Source organism: Thunnus albacares, chromosome 14 (assembly GCF_914725855.1).
Source record: "Thunnus albacares chromosome 14, fThuAlb1.1, whole genome shotgun sequence".
Lineage (NCBI taxonomy): Eukaryota > Metazoa > Chordata > Actinopteri > Scombriformes > Scombridae > Thunnus > Thunnus albacares.
In genome coordinates this window covers 16,630,508-16,652,163 of record NC_058119.1, presented here as the reverse complement: position 1 = coordinate 16,652,163, position 21,656 = coordinate 16,630,508, and the positions used below count along the sequence as shown (strand labels likewise).

The 21,656-nt window shown below is 41.4% G+C and overlaps 1 protein-coding gene across 3 annotated transcripts in view; it reads left to right on the top strand.

Moving 5' to 3' along the window:
- lrmda (leucine rich melanocyte differentiation associated) overlaps positions 1-15,354 on the top strand; it is a 268,869-nt gene extending 253,515 nt beyond the window's left edge. For all 3 annotated transcript variants that reach the window (XM_044372610.1, XM_044372611.1, XM_044372612.1), the window contains exon 7: positions 13,673-15,354. In XM_044372610.1, the coding sequence (XP_044228545.1) occupies positions 13,673-13,752 (80 nt within the window). In that variant the 3' untranslated portion in view covers positions 13,753-15,354. The remainder of the gene's footprint in view (positions 1-13,672) is intronic.
- The last annotated feature ends 6,302 nt before the right edge of the window (positions 15,355-21,656 follow it).

The window sequence follows — 21,656 nt, the reverse complement described above, 5'->3', positions numbered from 1 at the left end:
ATTGAGTCCCGGGGTGTGTGGCAAGTGAAGATTTAGGTTATTGGACTTTTCGGGGCAGTGATGTACGAGCGTTATTATTCTACCTGTCAGGAGATGTGCAGGGGGCTGAGGACAGTCCGAGAGTGTCAGGGGGAAAGCAGGGGAGAGGAGAGAAGAGGTGCAGGGGAGAGAAAGAGAGAAGGAGACAGAGATAAGAGAAAAGCAAAAGGGAAAGAGAAGGGAGGGCACGGAAAGAAATGAAGTGAGCCAAAGAGAGCGACAGACAAGGGAGAGTGAGTGAGACAGAAAGGGAGAGATGAGGAGGGAGGACAGGGGAGAGCAGAAGAGGCAAGATCATTTCTCACAAGGAGGGACAGATTCACAGTTAATCATTTGCTCATACCTTCATCTCTCTGTCCCCTCCAACACTCTCTGCATATGAACAGGGGATATGTCATATTAATTAAGAGATGTAGAGTTACAGTGGAGCCATCCATCTGAATGGGGCATGGGGAGGCCAGAGGGGCCTGAAATATTCTGCACAATACAAACCTATCATCACCTCTTCCTCACACCTGATTGGCTATTGTGGGTTCATCGGTTTTCATTCGGACATGACACCACATAATTTGACACAACTTGAGCATCATACTGTATGATGTCACCAAAAATACAGTTTCCAATACTTTAACCTTGTATTTACATTAACTGTTTAGTTACATGCTGTATTTTGTTACTGTTTAACAATTGCACTGCCATAAGTACATTTTATATATACTTATATGTATATCATTCAATTCAGAGCTATTTTAAATAATTTTACCAATATTTACATTAGACTTTACTAAAATGGAAAAAAAATGCTGTATTTATGAATGAATTAATAAATGTAATAGACCATCCAGGTAGAAATAACAGGAATTAATCAATAAATGCACACATACTGTATATGCACACGTACATCCACATATACATTAACCATTTAACATGTACCATATGTTACCTCATTGTTATGACTTCTTAGTGCTGCACCATGAATCAAATTAAAAATAAGAAACCCAAGAAGGGTTAACAACATTAGACATTCACTATACATAGGTTTACCTCTCAAAAGCGTCTGTCTCAAGCTTTCTAGATAAAAACTGTCAATGCAAAACTTTCTTTATAAATAACTATTTTAGCTTACTACATCACTGATCCAGATCACCATTTGGATCAAATATACTTGACATGACTCGAAATAATTCACTGTCCATTTCAGCTCACAGTATCCACAGAAACATTAATTTTCCTAAATCCCCAAATAGCGCCATGTCTCAGTATCACTAAGATATAATTCTTGATCTCAACAGTGCACATAAATAGTAATCTATACTTTTTTTATGCCACATAGTGACAAATTGTGCTAAATACCATATGTCAAGGTACCGTTTTGTCCATCATAATTTGACTGTCAGTGCTAGAGACAGAGGAAATGGGATGTGAAAATGAGTGTGGTCGATTGAGGTCCAACAATGAAGGTTACACACATTTTCAGCTGTGAGAGAGACAGAAGCAGGGGACACACAAAGACAGGGTGGGAGAGCATTGTTAAAGGATATTTTACCATGTCCTTTCGGATTAGGCCTGGAGATTGATATCTTACAGTCAGATGAAGCTCTGATGTGAGTGATCCAGCCCCTCCATCATTGTGACATGCAGCTCTTGGCTAACGCTCATCTGTGTTGATGGGCACACCCTGCGCCACAAGGGCTCTGGTTAACATACCCACCTTCCTTTCTCTCCGTCTCTTTCCGCCTCACTCTGCCATCTCTGTTCTCTTATTTCTATTGCCCTTCTCCCCTGTTTTCTGTCACCATGTCATGTCCAATCACTGTTTGGCTGGCCAGGCACTCAGTCGGGCAGGCAGGGAGCAGGAGCCCCAGGTAGAGAACTGCCTAACAGGCGTCAGGATGGGCACTGAAATGACTCTAATAATGGGGTCCCTGTGTGGCCCAGACAGGCCAGTCAGTTAGCAAGGCTGGGATGGGGAGTAATAAGTGTTTGATGTTTGCAGGGGAAGGATGTGTGAAGGAGTACAGCCAACCTTGGACACTCCGGTCAGGCAGGTGCAGCCAGCCAGGGTCTGAGGGTGGCAACTGTGGAACAAGACGTCAGATTAGTATTGATGTGTGTCACACTGGAGGTTGCCGAGCTGTTTGTTTAAGAGAGTATGTCGGAGTGGTAGCAATCATGCGGTAATTGATGTCTAGTTCAAGAACAGAAGCTAGAGGACAACTGGATCTGCCTGGTGCTGAGTGGAAGGTTTTATGAAACAACCAATTTTATGGTGTGATGAAAGAAAAAAATGCCCCATAATCTGTGCATATTTATATGCATGTGTAAAACTCCAGCAGCAGTTCCTCTTGTGGCTAAATTTGCTGGCCATCTTTGATTTGATGGAAATTGCCACTGACAGGTAGTGAGGTGCCATTTTGTCCACTGATGCGTGAAGTCCATCATTGTCTGTGTAGTTGAGTTTAGTTACCATGGCACTTAGCGACTGACATTGCTTTAGAGCCAGCAAAACACTGTCATTGTCATGTCATTTATGTTTTGCTAACCAATTTTCGATGTGTTCCTTGCTGAATGTTTCACTGAACGCCTCTAGCTTTTTACAGTAGGCATGTTCAACTAGACAGAGTTTCAGTGCCCTCTAAGTATAAACTATATTTCAACCCCTCAACACATTTAAAGCAGAGCCCTGATATCACAGGGACAGGTTGCCCAGCACCTTCCACTGATAAAGCAGCCTGTTCGCACAACGAAGATGACAGTATAGGTTGAAAATTCAGCGAGCAAAGACAACCTATAGTTACGCCATCTAGTGGCCATAGTAATCATGACCCAGGGAGGGAATGTAGCTCGGATTATGTCGATATAAGGTAACAAATTTTCATAGGTGGCAGTGTGGGTGGATGGCTAGAGAGATAGACGGCAAAAAGTGGACGCAGAGATTGCTGTTTGTTTCCAATTTCCAACTGCTAGTGTCATGTTTCTAACTGCGAGTCAGGACAGTTTTTTTTTTAAAAACCGTAACTTCCATTGTCATGGTTTTTACTGTTGCCATGACAACAAAGGTTGCGTAACTTTAAGGACTTAAACCCACACCACGTTTCAAGTGATCATTTTAACCCAAACCGTGATCTTTCCCCAACCCTAACCAAGTGCTTTTTGTGCCTAAACGTACCCAGACCTTAACCACAGCATTGTTACATCATAAAACGTCATTATTTTTTATGATTACTGCCAATAGGAATGGCATATTAGAAAATGCTCCTGTGGGTCGTTCTGGAAACACTCCTATGAGCCGTTCTAGAGTGCAGGTACAATCAACCTATGTGATCATTTCATTATGAGGATGTGTTGGATAAAGCCACTGCTGTCCTTTCTACTACGGCTATCTAGTAACAAGCTACTTCCCTTTGAACAGTTTTATGTGGTTGTAATTGACCTGACAATGGGGTTCATTATGCAGTCCCTTTCATGCTGTTTTGCCTGATAATTATTATTTAATGTGTTCAGATGGAGAGCATCATTAATTCATCCCTTCCTCCAATGTCAAAGAGATGAACAGTGAAGTTATCACTCTCTGGTGATTAATATTATGCTCTTTTGTTATTGAATCCTGTCCCAGTGATTAAACCTTCATTGAGTGACTCACCAGCCGCTCTTATTAACGGCACCATTACTGAACACAGCCAAAGCTCTAATTGCTATTTTCACTTTTTCTTTCTATTTCGGTCAGAGGTTTGAACCACTTATCTGTGCTTTTCTTTTAATTAGAAATCCTGGGTGTAATGAAGAACACAATCGATCAGTGTCAGTGCATGTGTGGTGATTTGTGATCCACATGTTGACGGAGAAAATGAGCGCTTATGATTACTGGCGTCATTAGTGGTTTCATGTGCCCTTAAGGGTAGACGAACTCTTTCAATAACTCTAGCAGTAAATAACCAGCTTGTCATTACTGTGCTTACAGGAGAGCTTTTGTTACTTCACATGCAAGGTGTGGGTTGTCTGTGTGTTGGCTTGATGACAGTGGATGCCTTGAGAAAGACACTCCAAGGGGACTTAGGACTTTATAAACTAGCTGAGTCCCCCGCCTTAAACCACGCTCCTCTTATCTCCAGACTCCAGAGCTACTGTAACCAGTGTTCTCTCCTGACTCTATGTGGAATAAATGTCACTGAAATTAATTTCTCCATTTTTTTTTCATTAGACCCCCCACAACGGTAATCTCTTTCTTCAGTCAAAATTTATGTGCCCCAGAATTCAATTTCCTTCTCATCCTCATAAGTTGGAAGTACAAAGACTAATAGGCATTTATCTGGTTATAACTGTAATTCACCTATCAATGAATAATGCCATCCTCAATATAAAGTGTTTGATTATAGCCATTTAGTGAACTGACAGTGATGGAGTGTCATTTTTCATACATGAACCAATGCTGCTGATGAGCTCAAAACAATGCACTGCATTGCATGTCTGTTTATTAAAGACAGTTTTATTGCATAACTCATTAAAATTCTGTTTATTCTGTCACTAATAACCTTAATTACATGGCTGCCTTCCCAGTAACAGTAGCCATCAGTTATTGAACCATATAGAAACAGAGTTTGTGTTATTGGTGCACTTTTAGGAGAATCATGTGGCAAAATCAGCCTGGTATTGATCAGGGCTGGTTGAGGCACGACCCAGCAACCTTCCCCTGACAGTCTATCAGCCTGTAGCAATAGCAAATCTTTCAACTCTCCATCTCCCACACACACACACTCTTTTTTTTATCCTTTTTTGGCCCTCTGTGTGTGTGTGTGTGTGTGTGTGTGTGTGTATGTGTCTGTGTGTGTGTGGGCGGGTGTGTGTGTTTTGTGTTTTTACATCGGAGTCATGCACACACACATTCCTAAATATTTCTCTTTTGGTCTCAGGTTTGGACTCTTCCACCCCAGATAATTGAAAACTCCACACCTAACTATGAAATCAAAACAAAGACACCCAGTAAAAGTTTGGTCTGTGACAATGGAAACAAAAATATGACACATCATAATTATTTAAAGCTCAAGAATGTGTTAGTATACATTGTGTGTTAGTACTGTATATATACTGTGGTCGAGGAACATGATGTTTGAATGGGTGACAGACTAACAGCTGACTGACTGACAGGAAGTGTACAACATGTCAGGCTGCCTGCTGAGAAGTGTTTGGAAAGTCTGACGTCAGAGCCTTGTCAAGTGTCAACAGAGAAGGCAACAGTTATGCTGTCTTTCTCCGGTTTGATGGATGGGCATGACATTATGAAGGCTTATTAAGCCAAGACTGTTGTGTAAATTATGATCAGTTCAGCAATTGATAGTTGATAGTTGATTTTCCTAATGTTTATATGAAATGGCATCATTTATATGTGTGTAGTATATGTTTAGCTGCAGGATGTTTTACTGTCCTGCGTGCTATGCGCTCTTGGTTAGTTGTTGTACTTCTTCTGTTATAGGCAGTATAATCCCCTCCTTCCTGTCTCTCCTGCCCTCCTTCCATCCCTCCCTCTCTGCCTTCTCCCAAGCGTCTGCCTGGGTGAAAAATGGGGTGCATTTCCCTGATAGCCTGTGTGGATGTGGAGAGTATAAATGGCTAATGAATTACAGATGAACATTGATGCAAATTAATCTTCCTGATGTCCCAGGGTTATATGGCAGCTATTTAAAAGTTTAATCAATATGCTGAAGTTGAGAACATGCAGGCGCTGCAGTTGTTTGGCCGCAGTAAACAGCCAGGAGGGGAACAGAGAAGGCTTGAGCTCAGGGCATGCATCATAATGACAGCTATTTATGTTTAATGGACTAAATATTTTTTATTGGGAGAGGACAAATGTCACTTTAATTCTCAAAGTTATACACAGGAGTTTTGTTTGAGACCCAAGAGACAGATGACACCTCAGCTGTTAAAATAGTTAACTACTAGATAATGTAGAGTAAGCATGGATTTAGTTTCAACATGTAATATTAAGCCTTCACTTTTTTTGTAGAACTGCACATCATAAAAATGATAAGGTGGACCTTGTGTTGGTGTTATCAATATGTTTTACTTAAAGTGATGTTCCCTCTTGCTCTATTTCTCTCACTACTACTCTCGCCCCTGTATTGAAATTGCACTGCCACTTTCTTAGGTGGAATATAATTCTACCAAAACACCAGGTCTAATTTTCAATGTAATAAAGACATCTAGTGATGGAGATCATGTTATATGATCAAAAGCTCCAGAACAGCTACTAAGTGGACTTTGTATTTTGCTATCAAATTTTGTTCACACAGAGTGGAGTGCGATTTTCTGAACTTGGTACATGCAAATTACACTAAAATACACAAAAAAAAATACACAATAGGTGTCTATTTTTGACTTACCATAAAAGTGATTATTCAACTGGAAAATGCATTTCCTGCAGAAAATGCGTGTGAATGCTGACAGCTGAAATAAATTGCAAAGCATTGCTGAAAATGCAGAGATCTGGAGCAATTTTTTAAAATCTTGTAGCGCCACCTATATGTGAAATTGTATCAAATACTATAGACTTGTTCAGCATTCCCATCTGTACAACATCAGTTAATAAGTAGTATGGTGGTGTTTCACTAATGGCCACAAGGTGGGGCTGTTTGTTTCATGCTTCAGTATGTTGTGCATATTCTCATCAAGAACTTGTGTACCGAGTTTAATTTTATTAAAGACAACAGAGTTGTGGAAATATCCTGTCATAATATTACAGTAGCGCCCCTTGTGGGTAGATTTGTATCAAACGTTACACACTTGTGCAGTGTGGCTGTGTGTACAACATTCCCAAATTTGGTTGCAATCCAAATTAGCAAATTAGCAGAGTTATGGCCCGTTAAGTGCATCAGGCCACGCCTTCAAAATTTTGGTAACCAATTAGAGACAAACAGAAGCAACGAATGTGTTTACCCAAAAATCCAAAACGGTGGGAACATTTTCCAGACGCAAATCAGCATCAATGCCTCACAGTTCATGAGTTATTAGCCAAAACATAAAAACGTAGTAACTGACCACATGGTGCCGCTTTAGGTACCATCTTTTAATATGTTAAGTATTTCCATGTGGGACACCTGTCAATGAAGTATGAATACTTCAGCACCTTTAGTTTTTGAGATATCAGCTTTCAAACATTCCTCCCACAAACTTTCCATTATACATTTTAATATTTAAAAAAAATATATAAAATCACTGGTATATGCTAAAAAAGAAAATTCATAGCATAAACGTCTTTAAAGAACTTAACATTTCAATATTTGAATGGTTTCTGTAGCTAAAAGTATGCAGAAGTCGCTAGCGACTGAAAAACGCACGGAAGAATAATAAATAAAGCTTTGAAGAATGAACAACCTGTTGTTATCATTAGCAATGCTGTAAAGACAGTGAAGAAACTGCACAATATAGCTGACCCCTAAAATGGAAAAGTATACATACATATACATACAACATTGTTTTTACAAAGCCGACATTTGAAATGCTTTTCCTGCTGGGGAACAAAGTAAGTGCAGCCTGTTTTTACAGTGTATGTTGTGTTCTGTTTGGTGGTGCATTTTACTGTTAAGAAGCAGCTGGATGGCAGTTGGAAATATACTTCTGGAGCAAATACTGTATGTCCTGCATGAACATAGCATTATGTTCCTGCTGGCATCTATATTGGCCAAATTGAAGCCAGCTTCAGTCACCTAATTGATTTCATTTGATTGGCCCCACCGTCTTGACTCTGTGGATATACTAGTTGCTTGGTACCATCACTGTTTATCTCTTTTCATCATTGGAAATATTTAACAGGCACTTGTAAGGAAAAATATACAAATTTGCAAACACACACATATTCACACGCATACACAACATACCAATACTAAGTGAACATTTTCATTTCTCTATATGGCAATGTGCTGTGGTTACCAGCCAGCTTCTCAGTAGGCTGAATCACTGTCCACTGACTGTTGGTTTATGGGACGTAGGGGGGTTATCTATCTGCGGGCCTCCCTATAGAGAGGGGGTGGCGACTCCATCTCATGACGTTGGGCTGAACTGATAAAAGGACAGCCGGAGATGGATCGTGTCCACAATAATAGCCATGGCTCACAGCAGCCTACACCCCAAGCTCATAAGTCACTCTCGCACCAACTCTTGTGGATGCCTGCCCCCAGTTCACCTGCCCGGCAGTGTTATTTCAGCCCTTGGAGATAATACAGAAAGTGTAATTGCCTTGTTAATTGGCTTTTTTCCCGTTGCATTTTTTCCCTGATGCATGGCAGCACTGATGGAATTGTTGGCTAAGTGGCCAAACTAGAGGGTGGGACGGAAAAGGAGAGGAGGGAAAAAAATTGCAGCAAACAAGAGGAATCAAAGAGCAAAAGAAAGGAATCGAAGAAAGCAAATAAGAGAGTACAGACTGTAGAGGAGGAGGGAGACAGAATGGAAGCAGCTGAGACAAGAGGAGAGGATGGACGTGAAAAGGAGACAGGGCGAGAAACTAGGAGTGGAGGGAGTGGATTCATGCCGAGAATAGATAACCTTGATGTTAAAAGCTACATCCGTCGGATGTGTCTTTCTGTGACATATTGATGGCCCTTGAAAAGAGTCAAGCTGATTGTATGCAGGGAACAATCATTAAACCCACTCCATCTCCCTCCTCTCTCTGTTTCTCTCTCTCTTTCTCTCTTGTGTAAGTGTTTGTGCGTATGCATGCTCCAATGTATGTGTGATGATTAAATGCAGCGATTTGAAGCAAGGAATGTTAGATATTATGAATTTGGAAACCCTAAACTTAAATGAAAAGAAGCTCTAGTTGTAGTGTTTGAGATGATTTTTTTAAAAATTTGAACGATCCCAATGTGGGAAAAAATCTAAAACAAACAAAGTAATGTCAATTTAAGAGGTGCGGTGCATGTATGTAAAGATTGACTGGAACTCCATAATATCACTTGGCAACTCAGAGGAAGTAGCAAACTTAAAGTAATGTCACCAACACACCACTCAGTGACAGAACAGGCCACCCCAGAAAGCATTATTATTATTTTTTTAGATTCTGCACTTGCACATTCAGGAAACTGTATTTTGATTTCTTCTCTTGTCAGTTGATAACATGTCTTCAACTGGCAAGGAGAAACCTATGAGAAATACCTGGATCTCTACAACCCACTGTCCTGGCATTATCAAGATATTACAAGATATATGGAAAAAAAAAAAAAAGACAGAGAACCCAAAGTTATATTTTTGCCTTATTTGATCAATTACTGACTGTTAATCCCCCAGGCTAATGCAATGCATTGGCTACACTCTCTTGGGTAATGTCCCTTGAGCATTACAAATCTACTCACAACACATGACACGAATGGAAGCAGAAGAGGAAATACTTTTTTTTGAGATTCGTGTATAATGTGTCCTTGTGTAAAATTGAGGCTTGTCTGTGTGTGTGTGAGGCAAATACTATTTAGTGGACACATTTAAGAGCTATAAATGTGCTTAGATACCCAGGGCATAAATTGAAATGTCCTGGGTAAGGAGTATGTCCACCAGAGCCAAGAGCATGAGCAGGACTGCTGCAGCTAGATACCCTAAAATCTCACTACGCACTGAGTGACTGACACTGTATTGATTACAGTGCTTGTAAACCCCTTTTTATATATAATGGTCATGCTGTACAACAAGGCAATAAAATATCACTGATTGCACCTATAACAGAACTCCAGTAAAGAGGAGGTTTTTGTCTGCAGGGATTGGTTCAGTGGCCCTTGTAATGTATAGAACTTATACATGCTCTCCCTGTAGCTCCTGATTATACTGTATGTTGAAAATGGATGGATTCATGCGAAAAATAAGAAAAAAAAACTTTTTAACTGTGTGCTTTGCTTTGATATTGTAGTGCTGTATGTAGGAGGCTTTGTACAGCTAGCTTACTCACACTGTGGCAGAATGGCGCGTCAAGCCCCCGTTGAGAGGACACATGCTTTGGGTAATCAGCTCTGAAAAGACCAGACTGTGTGACGATGAAGCTACTCTGCTGCATTCACCAAGAGGACGATACAAGATACCGACTTTACAGCCTTCTAATAAAGACAAGAGGGTTAGCTACTCCCCTTAAAAACAACAAGGTGCTGCGTGACATATGCAGAACAAAGGCCTGATTGTTCCTCCACCAGGGCATGATGGAAACATTAGCCTCCACATCACTTTGTTAATCTGTCACTTTAATGGCTGCTCCCACTGTTCTCACTGTGTGCTGTGTTTGTGTGCTCGAGATAAAAGTGTGTGTTAGTTTGTAATAATGTGTTGAGGGTGGGTGTTGATTCAAGTTTGCTCATCCGTGGCTTAGGATACACGGAGGATATAGACTACTGGGTCCTGGTGCTCTACCACTTGTTATTAAGTATCAGTTCATCAGGCAGAACCTCACAGGCGTGAGCATGGCCTCAGAGGCCATTATGTAAGAGTAAGTTTGGCTCAGTTATTCCTTTTTCTGTCTCCCACCACCCCGTCTTACTCCTGGTTTCTCTCATAATAAGAGCAAGCTCTCGCTGTGCAGGGAAAGCAGTGAACTGAAATGTGTTTATGCACAATACAGGCTGCTTAATGTAATGCTGAAATGTAGCTAGACCTTGAGCCCAGTTGCACCAAAAATTAAGAGACACATTTACGCTCTCTTTCACCCACTGGGAACCAGACCTCATCCCTGTTCTTTGTTCTGTTCTTTTCCTTAATTTACTCTTCCTCTGCTCCTTTGATCACAGATATAGCTTTTTTAAGCACTGTAGGAGAGTTAGTGGTCATACATTGTCCAGAGCTTTCTGATTGGTGCTGGAGAATCACAGAATGTGTTCCCTCCAATCCTTCTCAGTCCCCACAGGCTAGTGACGAGCTCAGCAGAGTGTGAAGGCTTGAGGGGCCTTTAGCTTTAGTTCCTTCATCTGTGAAGGTTATCTCTGAAAGGCTTTGGTTGCAACCTACAAATATATCCCCTCTAGGTAATGTCTTATAGGAGCCTCGGTTCTGGTACCTCAGTGGGTAATCTCTTTAAGGGCCCCACTCCTGGAGAGAGTTGAGTTTCTCGCCGGGTAAGCTGTGAATATGTGAAAGGCCCCGGCGCCCATGTGATCAGAGCACTGTGAGACACCCCGAGTCCTGTGGTGTCAAGCCCAGTCTCCAGCCGTGGCACCTATATCCCCAGGCAAATCACGGCAGCTGGAATTCCCCCCCTCGCCCCAACCTCCTCATTGTCAGAGAAGCGCACACACACACACACACACACACACACACACATGCACATGCACAGACAAACACACACGTGTATGTACCCCTCACACACCAGGGGAGCAGGCAGGCATGGAGCCGGTCCCGGATTTTATCGGAGGTGACAGCTCCTCACACTTCAGTGTTTGGATCACCTCAAGTAGCTGGGCTATGAGGGGAAATGAGCACTGCTCCACTACAAAGTCCAGATTTAGATTGACTGAGCTTGTCCTCGGGCCTGTGGGCTGCTGCTGCTGCTGCTGCTGCTGTTGCTGCTGCTGTACTGCTCCTCCGCCTGACAGAACACCCACTACTGCTGCGAGGGACTGGTGTGTGTTTGTGTATGTGTACGTCGGTGTACTGTATATGTGTGCGTGAGTGGTGTGTGTGTGTGTGTGACTCGGTAGAGCCTACTTTGAAGAGTCAGAGAGAGTGGGGGAAAGAGAGCGATGTGTCAGGTTTGGTTAGAATTGAGGGTGGCATCAGAATATGCTTGGCACTAATATGGCACCAGTATCTCTGTCCCCGTCTCTGCTTTCTGTCACTTAGTTGCCATTCTCTCCCCGCCCTTGACAATGTCTCTTTGGATTATGTGATTGGACTTAGCGCTTGGAGCACCCCTCATCCCTTTGCGACACCGCCTCTCCCATAAGTCTCTCGTCTCCTGCCCTGTCTCTGGCCTGCCCCCCCCCCCCCTCCTATAATACACTTGATGTCTATTTAAAAAAGCCTGGCGAAAGCTGTATCTGTTCTCCTGTCAGAGGATCATTGACAGCACTAATGCCACTTGTCCTTGCCTCATTTGGCGAGAGGTGACACCTAGCCGCAGCCCACCCCATTCATCAAGTGGCAGTGGGAGTGCTGTGACATCAGAGTCAACACAGACCAGTCACATTGCTCCCGGCAGCCCTCTCCTTGGACGGCAACACCTCTTGTTACAAGAAGAAAGCTCTGCTGGCCATCTTGTTTTCATCCTGTGAAGTGCACAGAGGGCATGTGGCTACAATTTTAGGATTCTGGTTGAATGATTTTTTGTACGTGGACATTATCCATGCTGAACGTAGTTCCTACTGTTAAATAGATATAAAACATAAATTAGCCTCTGTAATAGAATAACTGCAAATATTTTCCTTTGTTGTGATGACCTGTTTAACTGACTTCCATTTGACTTTCTTGGCTAGTATGCCTTGTTTCAGCAGTTTAATCTCAATTTAAATTGAGAGAAGAACTATTTTGTTTTTACTTTGAACCTTAAGATTGAGTGGGAATAATAAGAGGGCTCATGTTGTTGTTACTCAGGGAAAAACAAAGTCACATCCAAAGCTACAGGCTGCTGTTGATCAGACATTTTCAAGAAGCAAATCAAATGAAACATAGATGTCTTCATTTAGGGCAATTTTTTAAGCAGAACTGTTGCAACTAAATGTTGCAACTAAATGTTGCAAAAGTGGTCTTCAGCAGCAATTTCTCAACTCCAAAAGTGATTTGTATTATCTAGCATGCTTTATTAGCCTATTACATGCATATAAGCTAAATACACAGGTACGTGCCACACCCCTGCCTTTGCTCGCTGTGATGGTTCAGTGTGTGTGTGTGTGTGTGTGTGTGTGTGTGTGTGTGCGTGTTTGTGTATGTGAGTGGCTGTGAGCTTGTTGCGATCAGGACTTTGCCTGAGGTTGTCATTCTACATTTGCATCAGTTTGCAGTCCTCTTCTGTAGTCTTACTTAAGATGTGGTCATTATTTAAGATCCAGTTCTTATTTTTATAATTGGGGCACATTACAATAATAAACTATATAGATACATCCAAATAAGCGTTTATGGCTAATTGTGCTATGAGAAAGTAAACTTGACTTACTAGTCCAGTCAAAATGATGCTACCTCCATCTCCAAGGTTTACAGAGGAAGGGCCCCTGCAATATTTACAAGCTCTTATTTTTTTGCATTCTCCATGCAGTGCTGTTAAGTTTGTTTACATTGGTAGTTGGTCACATTTATATGATATCAAATATCATACAAACGATATCAAAACTTCAGGGTGTTTCTACTTTATTCAAGGGCACTGAAATATTCCAAGAGATACTGTACATACTGTTTAGTGATGTACATGGTTATATATCTATTGAGCAGAGAAGGGAAATCAAGTCACAAGTGGCAACTGTATGCTGATGCTACTTGTACATGAATGAAGCCAGGTGTCAACAGGGTCAAACAGTCTGGAGGCTGAATAGTACAAAAGAAGGTGAATATGATCAAATGGATAACTGTTATTTTCTTGTAGTCACAAAACTTTCATTTCAGTCTTTAATTTTAAAAATGTCTTTTGAAAACTACAAGCATGACCCACACCTCACCAAACTTTCTCCTATTCTGTTTTTAGGCGTATTCGCCAAATGCCGCTACGTCTACTATGGCAAGCATTCGGAAGGCAACAGATTCATCCGAAACGACCAGCTCTGATGGACAGCTGGTCAGACAAAAAGAGGGACATGAATGACAATGGATGGTAACAGACGGAAAGGAATAAATCAATTCATTATTTATTAAGACCGCTGGTGATATTTCAGTTCAATTCAAATATTTAAACTTTATCAAAAGATGTTATGGTTATGTAAGGGGAATGTTGTATGTTTTTTTCTAAAGATCATATTCTAGCACTGTAGTAACTGCCTCCTCTGCTGAGTTGGGTCTGCTTCTGTCTCCCTGCTTCAAGCTCAGAGTCAGAGATGACACTCCCACTGACATGATTGCCTCTAAGCATCAGCAACCCCACAACTCCAGACACACACACACACACACACACACACACACACACACACACACACACACAGACAAGGACAGTCTCTTTCTCTCTCTCTATCTCTGTGTGTCTTACCCACAGTCAGTGACAAACAGATCCAGCCAATTGCGTGCTCTTTTTTGACAGCCATGATGGATCACCCGTCCACTACTGCCACTAATCAAGGGTGAAAGGGGTGACGGTCACACACCTGGGGCCTGACATGGGCTCATCTCTCTCATTCCCTCTCTCTCTTTCACTCACATACACATAGACACAACCGCAGTTTAAAACATTAAGACATTGTGGGAGCGCCCCGGTAGCTTGAATGGTTACTGCACATGCCACTTAACCACAATGTCCCTGTTCACTTCCAGCCAGGGACCCTTGTTGTATGTCATATCCATCTTTCTCTCCCCTTGTTTCCTGTCTGCCTCTTCGCTGCCCACCAGCCAATAAACACAAAAATACCAAAAATCTTAAAAAAAACAAAAACATTAAAAAATTGCAAAGACTTTGGCACAAGATTTATACAACCTGCTTAAACATTCCTATGATGTTCAGTCCAAACTTGAGGCATCATCAGTATGTCTTGTGTAGTTTTTTGGGTAGATGAATGCTTTTCTTTCTGTTGTTTAAATGAATTTTATTGAAGTTACTTTATCTCTTGTGTCTCTTAGTAAAGGAAAAGAAATGTATGTATGTACTGTATGTCTGATTCACTTGGGATTCTGTTGCTGTATGTTTTAGCATATCTGATGTAATATTAATTCAGAGAAAGTTATTTCTTGAGGCGATGTATTCAAATGCAGCTTTTAAAATCGAAATCATTCCAATACCAGCTTAAATGAAGAACAGAGTTGTAACCAAGTATGCATTCCAGGTATATCGTTTTCTATTATGATGCCATTTTTTAATGTTATTTTGCTAATCACTCTGCATCTTCAACCAGTGAACCACTTCATACTGAAATATTCCCTTGATTATTTACATTGCACTGTGATGCGTTGCAAACTAACGATAAGACATAATCATCAGATATATAATTTTGACTTAATTACAATTACCAAAAAAATGTTAAAATGCATAGTTTTAAAGTGTTGTTTACATTTTATAATACTTTTCTAATCATCATGTTTTTACTGTATACTCTTAATGCATAGAGTTCCCCAGGCAGCCTTTCAATCTTAAATTCTGAGATGAATTGATCATGTGATATAACTGATCTGATGTAAACTGTGTATTGCTGGTTGTCTCCAATGATTAAAAAAGTTTAAGTCACATGTTTCTCTTGTCAAATTGTTACAGAGCTTAATGTACTCCGGTGCTTTCACATGAACTCATGAATACACTGTTTGCTAATGATCAAATGTCCATCATGTTAATGACCTTTAGAGTCAGTCAACATTTTAATAACCCTGTGTTACTCATCATTACAACCACAAAAGTGGATGAGAATAATATCCCTGACTGCAAAATCTCATGTCAAGTCATGAGATTACATTACCTACTTGTTTAGAAGTGATGTAGCTGATGAGATAGAGAGGAGCAGCTTGCTGTAGTTGGGATTTGAAGGAAACCATGTGGCGCTTCAGTCCAGTGCATCAGTCATCCACAGACAGATGAAGGAAAGGTCAGAGATAGCCTCATGCAATGTTTGTTCACTATGTCTGTATCTGTTTATTTCTTATTTCTACCAGCTTAAATATTTGTGTTACAACACTGTGTGTCTGCACGCTCATGTGAGAGTATGCGTGCCTCCTTGCATGTGCTTATAAACCACTTCCTACAGGACTGTGTGACCATATTCCAGCTGACATGCCAGGAGCCTGGTCACTAGTGCCGGCGTTTCAAAATGACAAGGTTTATTTGTCTGTGTTTTGATATGCTCAGAGGAAACTGGGGCTGACAGCCTGAGGAGGCAGGAAGAGGGGAGCCACAACAACTTCCCCCCCGCACGACACAAAATGTCATCCTTCCCCTGGCTGCGGCACGCCCAGCCATCCTGCTGAAAAGAGCAGACATTTAAAACTTTGTGACATGTGTCACAGGCACTGCCATTGAGCCAGTGCTACTGACGGGGCTGGAATTGACAGGCCCCGAGCCACCGGAGCTGGCTGGGGGACACACCGAGTTTGGTGTGTGTCACTTCCTATCCTCGTCAGGGACGCATCCCAAGCTGCCACACCAACACAAACTGCATTATGGGATGGGCGGGGAGTGCCACAGCGGGTTGACATATGCTTGACATGCGCCTTTGTGCGTGCAAGGGGATGAATGGGATTCCTGGCATCACAGACAGTAGATTAATTGAGGTATGAGCCACAGATCTACCTGTAGGCGATGCCCTCCTTGACCCTCTGCTCCGTCACTGCTGCTGCTCCTTGGGAACTTCCTGGCTGAACAAATGGCACGCCACTTCATCAGAGCAGATCAGTGACATTCTGCTATAGAAGCCCTGCAGGCTGCTTAGCTAGCCACTGTGTGTGTGTGTGTGTGTGTGTCCATCCATGCTTGTGTGGGCACCAACTGAATGTCTTTCCACAGTATTTGTAGTGAATCTTAGCTGTGGGTTTTAATTTGTTTGTAGTTTCCTAGAAATGAAAAGTGACAATGGCTGTGTAAATATGATAAAACCAAATACTGAACATTTGAAAACAACCACAAAAAATATTTTTTTAAGTCTAAGTTTTATTTCATACTACATAATTAGGTTTAGAGTGTGTACTATAGTGCATCCACACTGAAAAAGTGACAAAAATAGCAATACTTAAAGATGCCAGTATGGTGGTCTTGTTGTATACTAATTCCAAAAAAGTGTATTTTTTCATTTGTATAGTGTTTGTGCTGTAATTTGGACACAATATTGAAACATTTTCAGGTTTTATTTACTTGCTATAATCTCTGAGCTCTATATTACATGGGTGGCACAGCATAATTCACCTCCCCAAAAGGCACACTAGTGTGTGACTCACTGTCAAAAGAACTAAGGACCAATCACCCCATCACTACACATCAGCCCACAGCCCGATGACTGATTGGCATCAGCTAATGCAAATTTACAAGGAGGCAGAGGGAGAGAAAAAAAGACTTGTCTTTGTGAGTGACAACTGGCCACTGATAGCAGAGCAGCAAACAGGATGGGGTGAGATTTAGATTTAACTGTCCCCCTGGATCTAAAAAAACCCTCTCCCCCTCTCTCTCTCCCCCCCTCTCTCTCTCTATCTCCCTCTCTCTCTTCCTCTCTCTCTCTCTCTCTCTCTCTCTCTTTCTCTCTCTCTGTCTACCACACTATACAAACTCTTTCCCTCCTGCACCTGAAGACATTTGGCAGCACACTGCTGTCTCACTTGATCCAGAGAAGCCGAAGGGGGGGAAAGTGGCCCTTATTTCCGGGCCCAGTCTTAGATGAGTAACATTTGTCATTCAGGGTTGTGCTGTAGTAATTAGCTTGTCAGTGGGCACCAGGCTGAGCTGGCTCTTTCTGCTAAGAAAGATGAACAGACTGACACAGGAGCTGACAGCCAGTCGATAATGTGGCAATTAATGTCATAAATAATTCCACTGCCAATTATATCAAAATGGACTCTGTTCTTTCACAGAGCCTGGTACTGCCTTATCATTTCCTCTGATAAGGGGAACAACCGTCTTCATCCCCCCTATAATTATGGGGCTTTTTATATGGAAATACAACATGGCCTCACTCTCCCCACATGTTTATAGCACGGGGCTGAAATGTAGAAAGACGGAGACATGGACAATAAATGTAACATGCTAATGAATCTGCATTTTGTGCCCTTTAGCTTGAGTATTTCAATGGGACCGTGAGGCATTTCAAATGTCATTGGCATGTATAAAAGAAAAAAAAACAACTTGATTTGAAAATGCAGACAATTATGTGAGAGAGATCGATCCAAGCTGATATTCTAAAGGTTGCAAAAGCTTAACCAACAGTGAGTATTGATCCTGACGCCCCATCACTGGGTGGGAAAAATTATATCCATTCTCTATCTTCAAGATGCAGGTCAATCAATCACAGCAGGTGAGAATACATGATAAGCTGGAATCAGCAAGGGCTCACTGAATAGTAAATGTGCTGTTTATTGGAGGGAAATAAAAAGGAAAAAGTGGGAATTTGCTTTGAAATGCTTATTATCCGCCTCCTCGGCCTGCTTCCATGGGCTCATTTGTCTCGACAAGTGACTCAGTCACTGTGAATGGTCCCCATCAGCCTGACACTAAACTCTTCCTGTGAAATGTATGAGCAAATAAAGTGAGCTCAGCACATGTAAAGCCCTCCTAATGCATTGTAAAACAGCCTTAAACACATCAGATGTATCTTCAGGACGGGAAGGTCGCTCTGATGGTAATATATGGTCTGTGCTGAGAAGTCTCAAGGTCGTGTCAGATTCGCCTACATAATGCATGATTTCCTGTTACTCTTACAGACTCCAATCATGCCTCGCAAGCCTTGAGATGAAAATTTTACTAAGTAAATCAGCCACCTTGCTGGCATTTCTATTACCCCTCTGTGTGCACTGACAGATGAAAGATGAATAAAGCTAAATAATAACACATGGTAACAAATCATATTTACTACTCAGAGAGAGAGAAGCAGCAGCGGATATAAAACCGTTAACTGGTTTTTGTTATTCTTTCATCTCGCCTGTATGGATTTTACTTCTGTCTTTTTGTTTGTTGTGTGTGTGTGTGTGTGTGTAAATGTGTGCTTTGTACTTTATGGAGATGAGTGTGTCACTCCTCCACTTGTCACTGTCCTCTTGTTAGATTGTGTGCGTAATTATTGTGTCATTTATTGCACGAGAATTGCTTGCTTTGAATAAAGCAGTTAAATGACCCTGTTAGCATAATTAATTTAACCATCCTGAGGGGCTGCAAAGTCGCAGTCTTCTCATGAATATTAATTATTGTCAGTGTCAGTGCTAAATTTTGTACGACAACAATGCAACATGTTTTTGTTTTGTTTTTGTTTTGAAGTGATACATTGTTTGATGCAATTTTTTTGAGTGAAATTTTGACTTGATTTACAATCACTTTCTCTAATTTCTCTTTCAACAATAACACATTTACATAGAAAAAAAAACATGTAAAATGCAAAACTTCCCAATGGCTGTATGTGCTCAGATGAATATTAAAAGAGACACTTTCTGTTTTACTGCTTCAGCCACATCATTAAAACAACAACTACATTCATTTGGCAGAGAACATACAATAATTATACAGAATGACATGGCAGAGGGCATGTAATGTTTGCATTTTAATGTTTGCACCCTAAGGCCCAACAGCTATACTTAACGTGTCACAAAGCGTCAGCCATTGATTTTACATGCTTGACTTGAACAATCAAACATTTCAAAGGAAATTCCTGGAAATATTGGCATTTACTTGTTCTTTCTGCCAGGTCCTGAGGGTGGAGATACTGTGTGTGTGTGTGTGTGTGTGTGTGCGTGCGTGTGTGCATGCGTGCATGCGTGTGTGTTTATCCGACAAGTGGACGTGAACAAGAACCAGAAAAAGCCCTCAGGAGAGACGGATGATTTTCTCACATGGGCAATTCTGTATGACTCCATTGAGGCACAAGAAAATACTTGAACAAACAGTGTACTGTACATTGAGCCAAGTGATGTGCACCTACAGTACCAATGATATCACACTCCTTAGTGCAAGTGGCTGCTGCAGTATATGTGACTGTCACTCTGTATCACCATGGAAAGCCTGCTGGATGTAGAAATTACACTCCCCACTCAAATCAGAAGGGGATATTTCCCATGAACGTAAATGTCTTTGAACTGTAAACAATGTTCATACATTGCATATGAATACACACGAACATGTCCCCACAGCAGTGTGACCTGAGGGAGGAGTTGTGTTGTGTTGCGTGTCAGACTCGGTGGTATTTCCTGAGGCGCTCTGATGCTATCTCTGGGGTCCTCTGGAGGGCAGCCTCTCAAACGGCTCGACTTGGCCTTGGCCGATGACAGTGACATACAGAAGCAGTCGATTTTTGACACACGGCTGTGACTAATGGTGAGGAAAAGGTGAGGGAGATCTGTTCTGGTGCCATGCTTAAAGACATGGAGATCCAGCCCACTTCTCCCGGGGGTACGGCAAAGCACAAATGAAATCCTTGAATCATGAATACTCTGAAGGTGAGCAGCTATTTACTGCAGCCAATTCTGCTTTTATGGTTGTAATATTGGTGGTCAGTGAGAGGGAGCTCATGTTTTAAGTATGTTTTTCCTCTCTGTGGATAGCATGTGAAGGTAGCTTATTGACTTTCATTTGTCTTCTGTCTGAAGGAAACTGGTTAGTCCTAATATGTGAAATAATGATGAAAAGCACATATTGAGTTAAAAAGAAAAAATACAGAATTTGAGGTACAGAGTGGGCTCAAAATCACTTAAAATTAGTGGTGAATTATTAGATTTGTTTAATACATTATACAGCAGTTGCTAAATAAAATCTAGTCTAACAAAAATCCTCCCAGATTGGAGGAAAAAAAGACAATGTCTGTGCTGGAAGTTAAGTATCACTTCAGTCAAAGCAGAATTGTTCTCCCAACAAACTATACAAATCATTTTACCATTTCAAATATGCATATGGTGATTTAATGCCAATAGCACAAAATATTGATCTGCTCACTAGAGTTAGTTTGAATGTCCCTGAGCTAGAGGTTTATTGGTTGTTATGCTTCTTCTTCACTGTGTGTGGGTAAAGTTCAGCCATGAACCTTCGCATTTGGGTATTAGCAATGGGTTTTTTTTCTTCTCTCAGACAGGCTGATAGGCCTAACCTTGTCTGTCTTTCCAAACATATTGATTAGCCTGTGAGAGACTGTGAGACCGAGTGCAGAGGCTAAACTCAAAGTGATTCACTTCCTACTAATACCATCCCATTATTTCACAATGAAGGCAAAAGTTTTGCACTGTATTTCTGAAGACATTTTTCACAAAATGGTGCAACATTAAAAAGAATGTCTCTGTGTTATTAGTGATATAAGAGTGGTAATTTGCAACATGGCAACACAAGCTGAATCAAGATTATTATCTTGATTTCATTATAAACCACCGGTTAGAAATGACAGCCCTCCCCAAATGAAGGAGTCTCCTATTGTTTGTGTGTCAGATAGAAAATCCAACCATCAACGACGGGCTTAGAGAGGAAGATTCACCAACTTTTCCAGAAGAGGACATTCAACAGAAATTACAAATGGCAGTGGCAGGCAGAAAAAAAGAGAAAAGCCAACCCCTGTGCCTTTGTTGTTCTCCTTTAATTCTGTTAATCGCCCCCAGGTAAAGATTAGCTGCTCTTGCCAATTTAATTCAGCCTCAAATGATGCTGCTACAAGGTCACTTTTTCTTTTCTTCCTCTCTTCCTCTGTCTCTTTATTCACCCCTCCTTGCCTCCCCCCCCCACACCTCCCTCTCTTCTCCATTTCTCTTTCCGTGAGCAGGATTGAGTTGTCATGTAGTTCTAATAGGCAGCACAGGGAATCATTAGTCCACCTCGGCTCCCTGACTGATGGGTATTTCACTCCAATCATCTGAGTACTGTGCGTGTGTTT